At 39.8% G+C, this 13,074-nt stretch overlaps 1 protein-coding gene across 1 annotated transcript in view; it reads left to right on the top strand.

Moving 5' to 3' along the window:
• iqgap2 (IQ motif containing GTPase activating protein 2) overlaps nt 1–13,074 on the top strand; it is a 369,497-nt gene that overhangs the window by 183,255 nt on the left and 173,168 nt on the right. The window contains exon 5 of the mRNA XM_078563474.1: nt 6,158–6,234. Coding sequence (XP_078419600.1) covers nt 6,158–6,234 — 77 coding nt within the window. The remainder of the gene's footprint in view (nt 1–6,157; nt 6,235–13,074) is intronic.

Here is a 13,074-nt window from a genome sequence, read left to right as displayed (position 1 = left end):
CTCCTGGCACTTGATGAGAAGCCGGCCAAGAGAACTAATTAATTCCTACTTAAGTAGAAACTGCTGGGAGCTTTTTGTTGCATTTGGGCAGGTTGTTTCAATCTAACCTTCACTCTATTAATTAAACCTTTTGTATTCTCTTCAGTTAGTTTTGTTTAGAGTGAATCATATAGCATTTATTATGATTGTTAACACAGCACTCAAAATAGTTTGAGGTTCCATTGCAGTAAAAGTTGTGCTTATGCAATTTTTTTATAGGTACATCCTAGCTGGCACTTCTGTACTCCTCTGATTTTGTATATGCATGTTGGCCTATAGCAAATGCAGTGTACTCGGGGTGAACTTGACAAGCTACATACAGTGGATAGCATACTTGAATGCTTCATTCATCTTAAATTCTTCAGCCCTATTTATCGACTGCTTCTAAGAGTTCTCTCTTCCAATTCTGCTGAACTAAATTATTAAACATGGTGGTAGTTAATTTTTGTAAAGCACTACTATGAAATGTTTATTATCTCTTGACCAATTATCTTTCATCGGTGAAAAGTTCCAAGGTATGTGCTTAGCTGTTCTGTTAAAGAGTCTTTTGAAGAGTCATGCGGACTCGAAACGTTAACTGTGTTCCTCTCCGCTGATGCTGTCAGACCTGCTGAGTTTTTCCAGGTATTTTTGTTTTTGTTATGAGCTTAACTGGTTGGGCCTGTGCATTTTGCTTCACAGGGTAGTTTCTTAACACCTAATGGTATTATTTTTTTCACCAATCTGTTGGTGTGAAATATAATTGTGACTAAGGGCTTAATTTTCAGGCCATCCGCAGGCAGTTGGACCTGTAAATTAGGGCGCCTCGTGACCCTAATCCACATCCACCCCCACCACGATTTTACAATTAATGCCGTGGCCCATTCAGGGATGTTAAGCGGGCAATTAATGCCCAATTGAGGGCCACATCCTGCCTCCACTCTGATTTAATGAGTGGCAGGAGAGACCAGCGCTTTCAACATGCAGCCCAGCAGGTTTAAACCATATGGGCTGCTGGCCAGTTAAAGCGAGGGGGGTAGGTAGGGGGGGATAAATCTTGCCCAGGCCCCTGCTGCCAACCAGAGCCCCTTCCATAGTTTTGCCTCCAGCATGCCACCCCCACCCTCGTTGAGCCCCTGTTAGCCTGGCCCCAGCGAGATCCCATACCTACCTGAGTAGGTCCATCTAGTCCATCACTGAATGCCACCTTTTCATTCTCATTTGTTGCCCATCCCTAATTGCATGGCTTGTTATGCTAATTCAATGTGCAGTTAAGAGTCAACCACATTGCTGTGGGTCTGGAGTCAGGTAAGGATGGCATGTTTCCTTCCCTGAAGGACCACTAGTGAAGCAATTGGGTTTTCACGACAATCAATGATAGTTTCATGGTAACCATCACTGAGACTAGCGTTATATTCCAGATTTTATTAATTGAATTGAAATTCCACCAGCTGCCGTGGTGAGATTTGAACCTAGGCCATTAGTGTGGGCCTCTGGATTACTAGGCCAGTGACATTACCACTACACCACCCATCCTTCACCCATCTGAAGTAGAGTCAGTGCTGCTGCTCCTGCTGTCAGTACACACAGTTGCTGGTCTTCGATTGGCCGGCAATTCTGAGCGATGGAACCTCCTCCTGGAGATGGATGGAAGTCCTGCCTCATACTAACTAAAGGCCTGTCGCCTGAAAAATTAAAGTGGGATGTGCTGGCTAATTAGAGGGGGGCTCATCCCCGATATTTATGCTGGGATGTAGGCAGTCCGCCGTCAGCGTGTAATCCAGCCTTAATTCTCTGGTATTGAGACTGCATGCAGGCAGAGATCTAACTTTGTGTTTGAGTATAATTGTGCGCATTTGCAGGCGAGACTGTGGAAGGTCCAGGATGGGTGCCCATATCTGGTTTTCATAAGGTGGCTTTTAGTTTCAGCTTCCATACTGCATTAATTAAACCATGAAGGCCTTTTTGGATGATATGAACAATGAATGACCCACAGGTAAGTAACCAGGAACTGAGACTGTCAGAGGAAGTAATAAGCTGTTAATGTGCGTTCTAGGCAGTTCATAGTCTTACTGCCAGCTCAAGGCCTGTGAGACAAAAGCAGAATCAGGTGTGAGGGCCAGAGAACTGAAAATGAAGGCTTCAGGCTGTTGCACACCATTTGGTAAGGAGCTTCTCAGCATTTATTGCTGGTAGATCAAAAAGCTCTGATGGTTTGTGCTGTCATTGTACATGAGATTGAATTGTCCTGTATTCTTGCTTACTTTCTGAAAATAAATCCAGTTAGTTAATTAGAATTTGAGGCCAGTCAAGTGTGGATGTTGATTGGATCATATCCCAGAGTGGCTTGGAGAGAAATGAAGTTCATGTGCATTAACAATATAGGATTGCATGAGTCCTAGTGGATGCGAGGTCACTGCATGAGCTGTAAACTGCCAGGTTACAGCTGCTGATCCAAGGTATGGTTACATAAAGTACAGGGAGACCATTGTAAAAAGGAATAGCTCATTAAAATATACTTAAAGTACATCACGTTGATGGCAGTGAGTTGTGCTTCAGTCATGGTTGTGTCTGTTTTCCTGTCATATGACTGAGAATATCCTGTTGACTTTGTTTTGAATGAATACCCCAAACTGTGTTCTTAACAGACCAAACAGATGTACCAGGAATTCAAAGAAGCTTGTCAAATCCCTCTGATCCTTTTTCCCCTATTGTTGCTAAAAATTACTGTTTACGGTCTATCTACTGCCTTTAAAATCAAGCAACAGTGCTAAAACCAGTTGGCGGTTAATCTGCCAATGCTGTGTGACTGTTTCCTTTGTCTCCCATTGAGTTTTAAAGCATTTTTTCTTTCTTTGCAACCAGTGTGCACGTTAGTTATTTCTAATTCAATGCAATGCGAATCACTTTCTGCTGCCCCAACAATGTAACATAATCTTCATGTTCAGAGGAATTGCTTCCTACTGCTCAAACATGATCTTTCCATTTTTAAAAAAAAAACGTGATTTCCTAAAAATGCCGAATATCCCAGTTTTGGACAAAGTGGTTCTACTTCAATTTAAGTGTATAGGAAAGAATTAGCCGTTTGATTTATCCAACATCTCTGCTTGATTTGCTCAAAGCCCCAGAGCTGACTGAGCTACATTGGTAACAGATAATTTTTATTTCCCTGTTTAATTTGCTCCAAAGGATGTTGAGGATACTCTTTATATTGGATTTTAATAAAAGGGTCTCCACAGCAACAGATGTCAGATGTTGGCAGAAAGTACTAAAAATATGTAACACATCTGTTTTCATTTCAAATTTCTAGAACTTGCAGGTTTTTGACTTTAATCTGTGGAGGTCTGTAGCACTACTCTATTTACAATCAACTAACTCAGCCCAGACCACAGCAATCAAACCTGAAACCTTTTCTGGTCTGTATGATCTCAGTAATTGCACCACGTGGGTTGTTTACCCATCTCTGGTGTTTAAACTGCCTGTTTCCCTGACTGACGGATGACAGAGTCATATTTGTGACTTCAGTGGTCTTCTAAAGTGACGTTTGATTATGTATTCCTTGGAGAGCAGATTATTTTGTTTTTAAGTTAATTGTGCTCTCCCCAAAAAATGCATCACCTTGCACACGCTCACATTGAATCTGCCAGCTGTCTCCCATTTAGCTAACCTAGCCACCTATCTGTATCCTCTTGTAACCTTTTACAATCTCCTTGGAATTTGCCAAAACCCTCTACTCTGATACTTGAAATGTCTTCAATCTCCTAAGGCATAAGTATTTAAGACCAATTTGAATTTTTCAGAGGGAGGGAGAAGACCAAGGTGGGAGAAAATCTTGCTTGGTAGGGAAGGTTCACATGATAATTCCTTGCTCACTACAAAGATGTAAGGAAGATGTGGGGTGCATCAAGATTTAGTTCTGTGGAGGGGGAGTGGTGGACGACAAACCTTTGCTCAGTGGACGTGTGTTGAGAGCCAAGATCTTGTTCAGTGGGGAAGGAACAGTGTGTGTGTAAGGATGCTTTTTCTGAAGCAGGCAATAGGCTCCTTATGCCCAAATAGCCTTCGAACACTCAATGTCTGAATCACCTATAGATAAATGATTAATTGGGAAAGATACCAGAAGGTTGATGGCACCATTGGAATTATACTCCTCTATCAATCTGTGCCTTTGGCAGCATAGAAGAGAAATTACTAAATCTAAAACTGCTCAGTTGAGGAACTTTGATGTTTATACTGTGTTCGCTTAACTTTTAATATCTGGAGGATTTCATTAAGAAAATGAACCAAATTCTAAAGTAAAATTTGTAACTCCAAACAATTGTACAGTGTAATTGGTGCATCTGTAAAGTTTGAGCAGTTATTTAAAGTTGCCTGATGTTTTGCCTGAAGTGCTGTCAAAATTATATGTTTTAAAAAAAAATCAGACATGACTGTATGTGGAATTTCAGATAAGTGACTTGTGACCATTCATCATTGCAAACCTAGCTAAACAGTTTGGTTCCTTAATATGTTGTTACGTAATTAATATTTAGCGTATGGTCAAGGTTAGAAGTTCACCAGGAATTCAGTCTCAGCCATGTTTTTATATGCTGCTTTCTTAATATTGAGCTAGGGTGCAATTTGTCAAGTTCCCTTGGTAATGGCTGGCATATGGCCATTGTTTCTTGTGTATCTACTGCTTAGTTCTGAATGTGTCGAACTGCTTTCATAGACCTCAAGATCCCTAGAGGTTATATGGCTGAGTAACCATCTGCAGCAGTTGGAGTTAAAATCTTGACTGCAAGTCAAGTTTATCTGAATTATTCCAACCATGGGTAATATTGTAAATCTTTGTTAATGTTTGGTGACATTGCCAAATACATTTTATTTTGAATCATGCTTTCAATAAAAGTATGCCCACGCAAGGAAAGCTCTCAAATACATATGACCCATATTATACTCGCCTTCAACATAATTTGCTACTAACAGTGGGTATTCTTTTGCAGCTTAACTGTCTCTTCATTTATTAAAAAGGAACCAGAAGTTGGAAACGGCTTGGGAAGCATTTTCCACCACTTTTGGTTCTTGCACTTAGATGAGATGGAAACCAGCTTGGAACAATGTAGTGCTTCAATTAGCATTCTGTTGGATTCTGGTACCATTTTAAATTAAATAAAATTTGTTCAAAATGTTATCACTAGTAGCCTATTAATTAACTAAAATGAATGATGCAGTGAATTATAATGCCATCTTTTCACCATGGGGATTTAGATCTAGAGGACAAGTGGGAGCCTTTTTGGTCATTGTAAGAATCATCAATGAAGTGAATTTGGATAATGTCTCAGTTTCATGAGGATATGCATTCACGGTATTAAACTTGCTTTACTTTGACAATGGGGGCAATCCATACTAAGGCTGGCTGATGTGGGAAGTACAAGAATTTGCAATGATGCAGTAATGGGTATGCTTTTAAGAATAGGTTAGGGGGTAAAGGAAGACATTGCAAATTAAAAAGCATATTGAAGTATTCATGCTTTTTAAAAAATATACATTTTTAATTTTGTTGTCTGACCGTTTCATAGATGTCAATGCCAACTGGCCCTGAGAAAACATGCTTTTGGCAAAATATATTGCAGACCCAGACTGTAGTGAGTCCTCCTGAGGTGGTGTGCCCTGGATTATTCCCCTGACAGGTCTGAAACTACCATCTCTGCTGTAATTAATGGAGCCATAGCAGGATGCAGTCACACACCCCGACTTCCCCCATCATCATTGCAATTGGAGCAGGCTTGTTGCCTCTCACTAATAACTATACTCACATTGTGTATTTTTGATATGTGTACAATTTTGTTCTGCTTCACCCTCTGCCTAAATGTTATCGGTGCTCATTTTGTTGTAGCATATTTAAATAGACAGAAAGTCATTCATCATATGTAATTTTTGATCGGTGGCAGAAACAGTCTGTATTGCAAGACATGAACTAGGGTGGGAGAGAAGGACAGTAAATATTATGGTAAAAGGCAGTTTCATTTTGAGTCTTGAGGAAAATATTGGTTAATGGAAGTATGACATTATACGAGTGAATGTTCACATAGCATTTAATTTTAACAAATGGCTGGTTGCTAAAGGGCCATTTTCCCCCTCTGCTTTATTCTTTCAGATCTTTTATCCTGAGACAACAGATGTTTACGATCGAAAAAATATGCCTCGGGTGATCTACTGCATACATGCACTAAGGTAACCTGGAAAGTATGGGAGACTGAGTTATCTGTACATGGCTGCTTACAGTTCGAGCATTGCATTGGGTGAAACAGTTTGCAGCCAATATAAAATCTCCTATTGTCCTACAGGCAATGCATAGACATAAAACTAATTCCAAATAATGACAACTGCAGCCTGCACACACAGTTATTATTAAGCACTGTCGAAAGAAGCCGAGTGTGAAAAATGGGCTCCATTTGTGTTGAAACCCAATACGAATGAGGGAGAAGCAATGAAAGCAGTATGGTGTAAAGTCAGTGGTGTAAATCCTCATGATTTGACAATCTGAAGCAAACTTGAAACTTGCCTCTTGTTCCTTGTTATCCTATTGCTTTTATTGATATATCCTTCATTATATTGTTCCAAATGTAAACTCTTAATTTTTGAATTGGAGCCCCTGTGCGGGAAATAAGGGCACGCGTTTTAACATGAGTGACGTCTGACCATCCAGTCATACGTGGCTTTCACTGCAATTTCTGAGCTTGTTTGCACACACGGATTAGTACCCTTGAAGGGAGCTGTCTTCCATGCGACTGAGATTTAAGATTCTTTCTGTTCACAGTCCTCAACTGTGAAGACTGGAGTTGAGTCTGAGAGGGATCTCCAGTAATATAAATGAGGCATCACATTTTACACTGCTCAATTACAAAACGTATGCATGGTAGAGTATCTGTTTTTACTCAGCGGTGGTCAACATAAGCCACTTCCTGACTCAGTTAAGGTTTCCTTCCTATTGGTCACTTTTTGTTTGTATTTGTCATGCTGTAATATGAGACCTGAGAGCAGCAAACTATTTAAAATGGTCCCTGGCCTGAGTTCTTTATGCTTTATTACAAACCCTGATGCTTTCAAGATTTAAAACAAAACCTAGAATTTAGATTTTATTACAGAGCACATATCACTAGATGAAAGCTGAAAATTATTGTGGTTACATTTTCGTTGCAATTGTTTTCAATTCCACAATTTGCACTTTTTTAATGCCGTTAAATTCTCTTATTGGTTACTCACTAGCATTGTTTTTCAGCGATAAACAAAGTTTTGTTGGCACGTCGTGATTTGTAATTGTGATAAAAAGTTTTGGTTTAGAAACAATAGTTTTAAAGAAAATGATAGAAAGGCACTTCCTTTGAGTGCATTATTCTGTATAAATTTAACTCTGCTTTTGCATTAGCAGCTGAATTTAAGGCACCAGAGCAAAAGCAAATACCAACTACTGCACCAATAGGCATGTTCTTCCCAATTCCTTACATCAACCATCCTGAGGTTTCACTGAGTAATATTGTTAATTAATGCTGAATCATCAGGGTAGTTTTCAGTTGTCTGCTTCCGTTATCCACAAGCTGGTTTGACACAGTACAGGCTTAAATCACATAGGACTATTGCAGGCAACTGACTGCAGAAACTTTCAACTTGTCACTCATGGTTGGTTTTAAACTTGGAGCACATTGATAAAAGGCCAATGTCTAAAACCCTACAAGACTTTGATTTTTTTTTTAAAAAATTATTTTTCAGGGGGAAATAGATGTTTCAATGTTTGTGTACTAAATGTATGATGAAAGAGCCTGGTTATTTAGGTAGCAAGCTGCTGCCCCTGGCAGTGTTGGAGAGAGCTCAGGTCAGAAAAATGTTTTTAAAAATTTTTTTGTTATATACATATATATATATATATATATATATATATATATATATACACACACATATATACATACATACATATATACACACATATATACATACATACATATATATACACACATACATACATATATACACACACACACACACACATATATATACACATACATACATATATATATATATATATACACGCACATACATACATACATACATACATACATATATATGTACATATATATATATAGACCTGGATAACAAATAGCTAACGGTGACTGTGCAGTGAGACACCTTTTTAAATTTTTGTGAGGCTAATATTTGAGCACAATTTTTTCCATATTTTCTGTTTTGAGAGGACACTGAGGTTATACTTTGCTATGTTGACTCTTAGGATTTGCAGTGAAGATAGATAAACATTTTGCAATGATGCAATCTTTTTCTCTATTGATAGAGACCTAACATTAAAATATACTTGAATGTTTTGAAACTTAGTGCGCGTTATTCTAAGGCTTCAGGAATAATTGGCATTTAAACAGATATTCTCTGACTATGCTTTAACATAGAAACTAATTTAATTGTAAATACATTTAACAGAATCCTGTTGTATAATAATGAATCAAGATATAAGCAGACTTGTTTGTGTGGGGGTGGTGTGGTGGGCAGGTATCTGGGCTGATTATCAGTGCAACAGGACGTAAAAGCACTAAGATGGTCCTTTCGGCCTCTGACATTCAGTTTGTTGCAACCAGAGATGGTGCTGCTCACGGGAGTCTATGGAATCCATCTCTTTTGGTACTGCCTGCCACATCCCATAACAGCAGTGCCATCTGATTTACATTCCTAATTGTTTACTGATGGCAAAGCTGCCTTTGGCAGCAAATGGTAATGTAGATTTCATCAATACCCACAATGTTAGGCTCTGTACCTTGGGCAGTTAAAACACATTGTGTCTGTGTGCAATGGATGAAGACTATAGATGATAACCCAATTGACCTGAGGTAATTGTGAACCAGGACTTAAGGTCTATATGTCCTTTTATAAAAAAAATCTCTATTTGAGAGTGTAAAAATATAGGATTATATGGTATTATACACTATTTAGAGGCCAAACCAGGCCATTTGGGATTTGTGTATTTTGTGTATTTTTACGTCCATTCCACAAATCCATTTAGGCACTTGCCATAGATCGCGTGCATAACCTGACCTCTGAAGCTTTGAAAAGCCCTTCCAAAAACAGGTTGACTTACACGCCGAGTATAAAACGTGAACTGCCAGCTTTGCTGTAGGTGGTTGCCATTTTGAAATGTGCAAAAAATCTCTGTTTGTCAGTCACTATGCGCTGTCTTAAACTGCCACACATCATCTTGGCAACGCACCCCGCCTGCATGAACCCATGCGCCAACTTAAGGAGAATGTCACCCTAGACGTGTATTTCTGAGCTTAAAAATTGAGTCTGACTCCTAATACGAGTATAGCCCTAAATTTGCATTTATTAGCTGAAAAACTTACAACATACACACTGAATATAGGTAGGCCTGAACATTAAATTTTAGCAAGCAAAAAGCAGGGGCTGACTGAAATGCCACAATCTATAGTACTTTCCAAGGAGTATCTGACCTCCTTATTCTTCCCATCAAGGTGTGCCATCCAACACTTATTTGTATTGAGATTTGTTTGCCAATTGCATGCCCATGTCTATTCTGCAAGCTCTTTTCCTATATTTTCTCGCAATCCTCCACCTGTATTTAACTACACCCCTGAGTTGGTTTCGTCTACAAATTTTGAAACTACTTCCAATTCCTGAGTCCAAATCATTTATGTAGACGGTCACATAATCACAGAATTTTAACGGCACAGAAGGAGGCCCTTTGGCCTATCGTGTCTGCACCGGCTCTCCAAATGAGCATTATGACCTAGTGCCATTGCCCTGCCTTTTCCCCATACCCCTGCACACTGTTTCTATTCAAATAATCATCTAATGCCCTCTTGAATGCCTTGATTGAACCTGCCATCACACTACCAGGCAGTGCATTCCAGACCCAAACCAATCGTTGTGTGAAAAGATTTTCTCTCACGTCACATTTGGTTTTTTTTGCAAATCACTTTAAATCTGTGCCCTCTTGTTCTTGATCCTTTTACGAGCAGGAACAGCTTCTCCCTATCTACTTTGTCCAGCCCCCTCATGCTTTTGAACATCTCTATCAAATCTCCTCTCAGCTGCCTTCTCTCCAAGGAGAACAGTCCCAACCTCCAATCTATCCTCATAGCTGAAGTTTCTCATCCCTAGAACCATTCTTGTAAACCTCTTCTGCACACTCCACAATGTGTTCACATCCTTCCTATAATGTAGCGTCCAGAACTGTGTACACTACTCCAGCTGAGGTCTAATGAGTGTCTTATATAAATTCACCATAACCTCCTTGCTCTTGTACTCTATGCCCCTATTAATAAAGCCCAGGATACTATATGCTTTATTAACTGCTCTCTCCACCTGTCCTGCCACCTTCAATGATCTATGCACATTTACACCCAGGTCTTTCTGCCCCTGCATCCACTTCAAAATTTCACCCCTTATTTTCTCCTGTCTGTCCATGTTCTTCCTATCAAAATGCATCACCTCACACTTCCCCACATTGAACTTCATCTGCCACCTATCTGTCCACTCCACCAACTGGTTTATGTCCTCTTGAAGTTCCACACCATCTTCCTCACAGTTCACAACACTCCCAAGCTTCGTATCATCCACAAACTTTGAAATTTCCCCCTGCACACCAAGATCTAGATCATTAATATATATCAGGAAAAGCAGGGGTCCCAATACTGACCCCTGGGGATCTCCACTACAAATCTCCCTCCAGCCCGAAAAATATCCATTGACCATTACTCTTTGCCTCCTGTTTTTCAGCCAATTTTGTATCCTCGTTGCTACTGTCCCTTTTATTCCATGAGCAGTAACTTATCACAAGTCTGTTGTATGGCACTGTATCAAATGCCCATTCAAAGTCCATGTACACCACATCAACAGCATTATCCTCATCAACCTTTTCTGTTACCTCTTCAAAAACTCCAGCAGGTTAGTTAAACACTATTTCCCCTTTAGAAATCCATGCTGGCTCTTCCTTATCAACCCATATTTTTCCATGTGATTACTAATTCTATCCCGAATAATTGTTTCTAGAATCCTGCCCACCATTGAAGTGAAACTGACTGGTCTGTGATTGATGGGTTTATCCTTACAAGCTTTTTAAACAAGGGTGTAATGTTTGCAATTCTCCAGTCCTCTGGCATCTGCCTTGAGTGTAGGGAAGACTGAAAAATTATGGCCACTGCCCCTTCAGTTTCAACTCTCACTTCCTTCAATATCCTTGGATGTATTTCGTCCATTCCCGGTGCCTTGTCAGCTTTAAGTACTGACAGCCTATTCAACACTTCCTCCTTATCAATTGTGAACCCTTCTAGTGACAGAGTTTCTTCGTCCGTCATCATGGCCTGGGTAGCATCTACCTCCTTGGTAAAGTCGGTGCAAAGCATTCATTTAATGCCATGGCCCCTTCAACCATGGGTAAATTCTCTTTTAGGTCCCTAATCAGCCCAACTCATCCTTTTACCACCCATTTACTATTTATATGCCTATAGAAGACTTTGGGATTCCCCTTTATGATGGCTGCCAGTCTTTTCTCAGAATCCCTCTTTGCTTCTCCAATATGCTTTTTCACCTCCCCTCTGAACCTTCTTTCCTCTTGGTCCTCAATTGTATTTTCTACCTGACACCTGTCATAAGCACACTTTTTCTTTTCTATCTTAATTTCTATCTCCTTTATCATCCAGGGAGCTTTGGATTTGTTTGCCCTACCTTTCCCTTTCGATGGAATAAAGCTTGACTGTGCCTGCACCCAGTTCTATTTTGAAGGTAGTCCATTGTTCAGCTACAGTTTTTCCTGGCAGTCTTTCGTTCCAGTCTATCTGGCCCAGCTCTGTTCTTGCCCCATTGAAGTTGGCTCTCATCCAGTTAATTATTCTTACACTGGATTGCCTATCATCCTCTTCTATCATCATCCTAAAACGTACAATACAATGATCAGTGTCTCCTAAATGTTCCCTCACTGACACTTGATCTACTTGGCCCACGTCATTTCCAAGAACCAGGCCCAACAGTGCGTCGTTTCTTGTTGGATTGGACACATGCTACTGTAGAAAACTTTCCTGACAATCTAGGAACTTTTGCCCATCCCCACCCTTTACACTACCACTGGTCCTAGTCTACATTCGGATAATTAAAGTCCCCCATTATAACTACCCTATAATGCTTGCATCTCTCTGTAATTTCCCTGCAGATTTGTTCTTCTCACTAATTGGCGGTCTAGAGACTACACTGAGCAATATAATTGCACCCTTTTTGTTACTTAGCTCAAGCCAAAGTGAACAGCAATAGCCCCTGCATGGATTCTTGTGGAATACGTCTTCTCACCTTTTGCCAATCTAACATTTTACAATAGAGCATAACCTGATCAGGAACAAGCTTGATCTGTATTGACTTTATTTCAGAGTGCATTGTACTCTTGCCTCTCTCCAGTTTTCTCACTGTGTCTTTTGAAAACATTAACTAAGATACGATTCAACTGGTTCTAAAAGCTTTCCAGTATTGTCTTAAAGTGGCCATTCTATATCTGGGAATCAAGGCCTGAGTTGGAAGGCTAATTGATGTTGGAAGCCGTTAAAGTCCGTTTATGTACAATCATCACCCAACATCTCCATGTACACACTTTCCAGTGTGTGGCCAATGAACCCAATCAGGGATCCTGCTCTTTGTGTGTATTCTCTCCATCCTCCACCCACCCTGCCACCCTCCTTCCATCTTAAAGAAGCCCAGAGATGTTCAGGCTAATTTGTTGCAGTCAATTCCTGCCATTGATGTCATCAGGTAGGTTTTTTTTAAAAAAGTGCAATAACAAGGGAAATATAGTCATATCATCAGTGCGATAGGTGTAACTGTGGATTTTAAGTTATGTTTGCCCTTTATGGGATTTTTCAGCCCCAACAAAATGGTTTAGAAAACATTGATCCTTGTGGTACTAAGATCAATTGGTGGTATTCATGAAATGAATTCTATGTCAGCATAGGTTCCTTAAGTGCACTTAAAATGATTTCCCCTGCCAAATTCCACTTAAATTGGCTTTGTGTT

The sequence above is a fragment of the Cetorhinus maximus genome, chromosome 2 (assembly GCF_964194155.1).
Source record: "Cetorhinus maximus chromosome 2, sCetMax3.hap1.1, whole genome shotgun sequence".
Taxonomy (NCBI): domain Eukaryota; kingdom Metazoa; phylum Chordata; class Chondrichthyes; order Lamniformes; family Cetorhinidae; genus Cetorhinus; species Cetorhinus maximus.
Note: the sequence above shows the minus strand (reverse complement) of the source record. Positions and strands in the feature narration are given on the sequence as shown.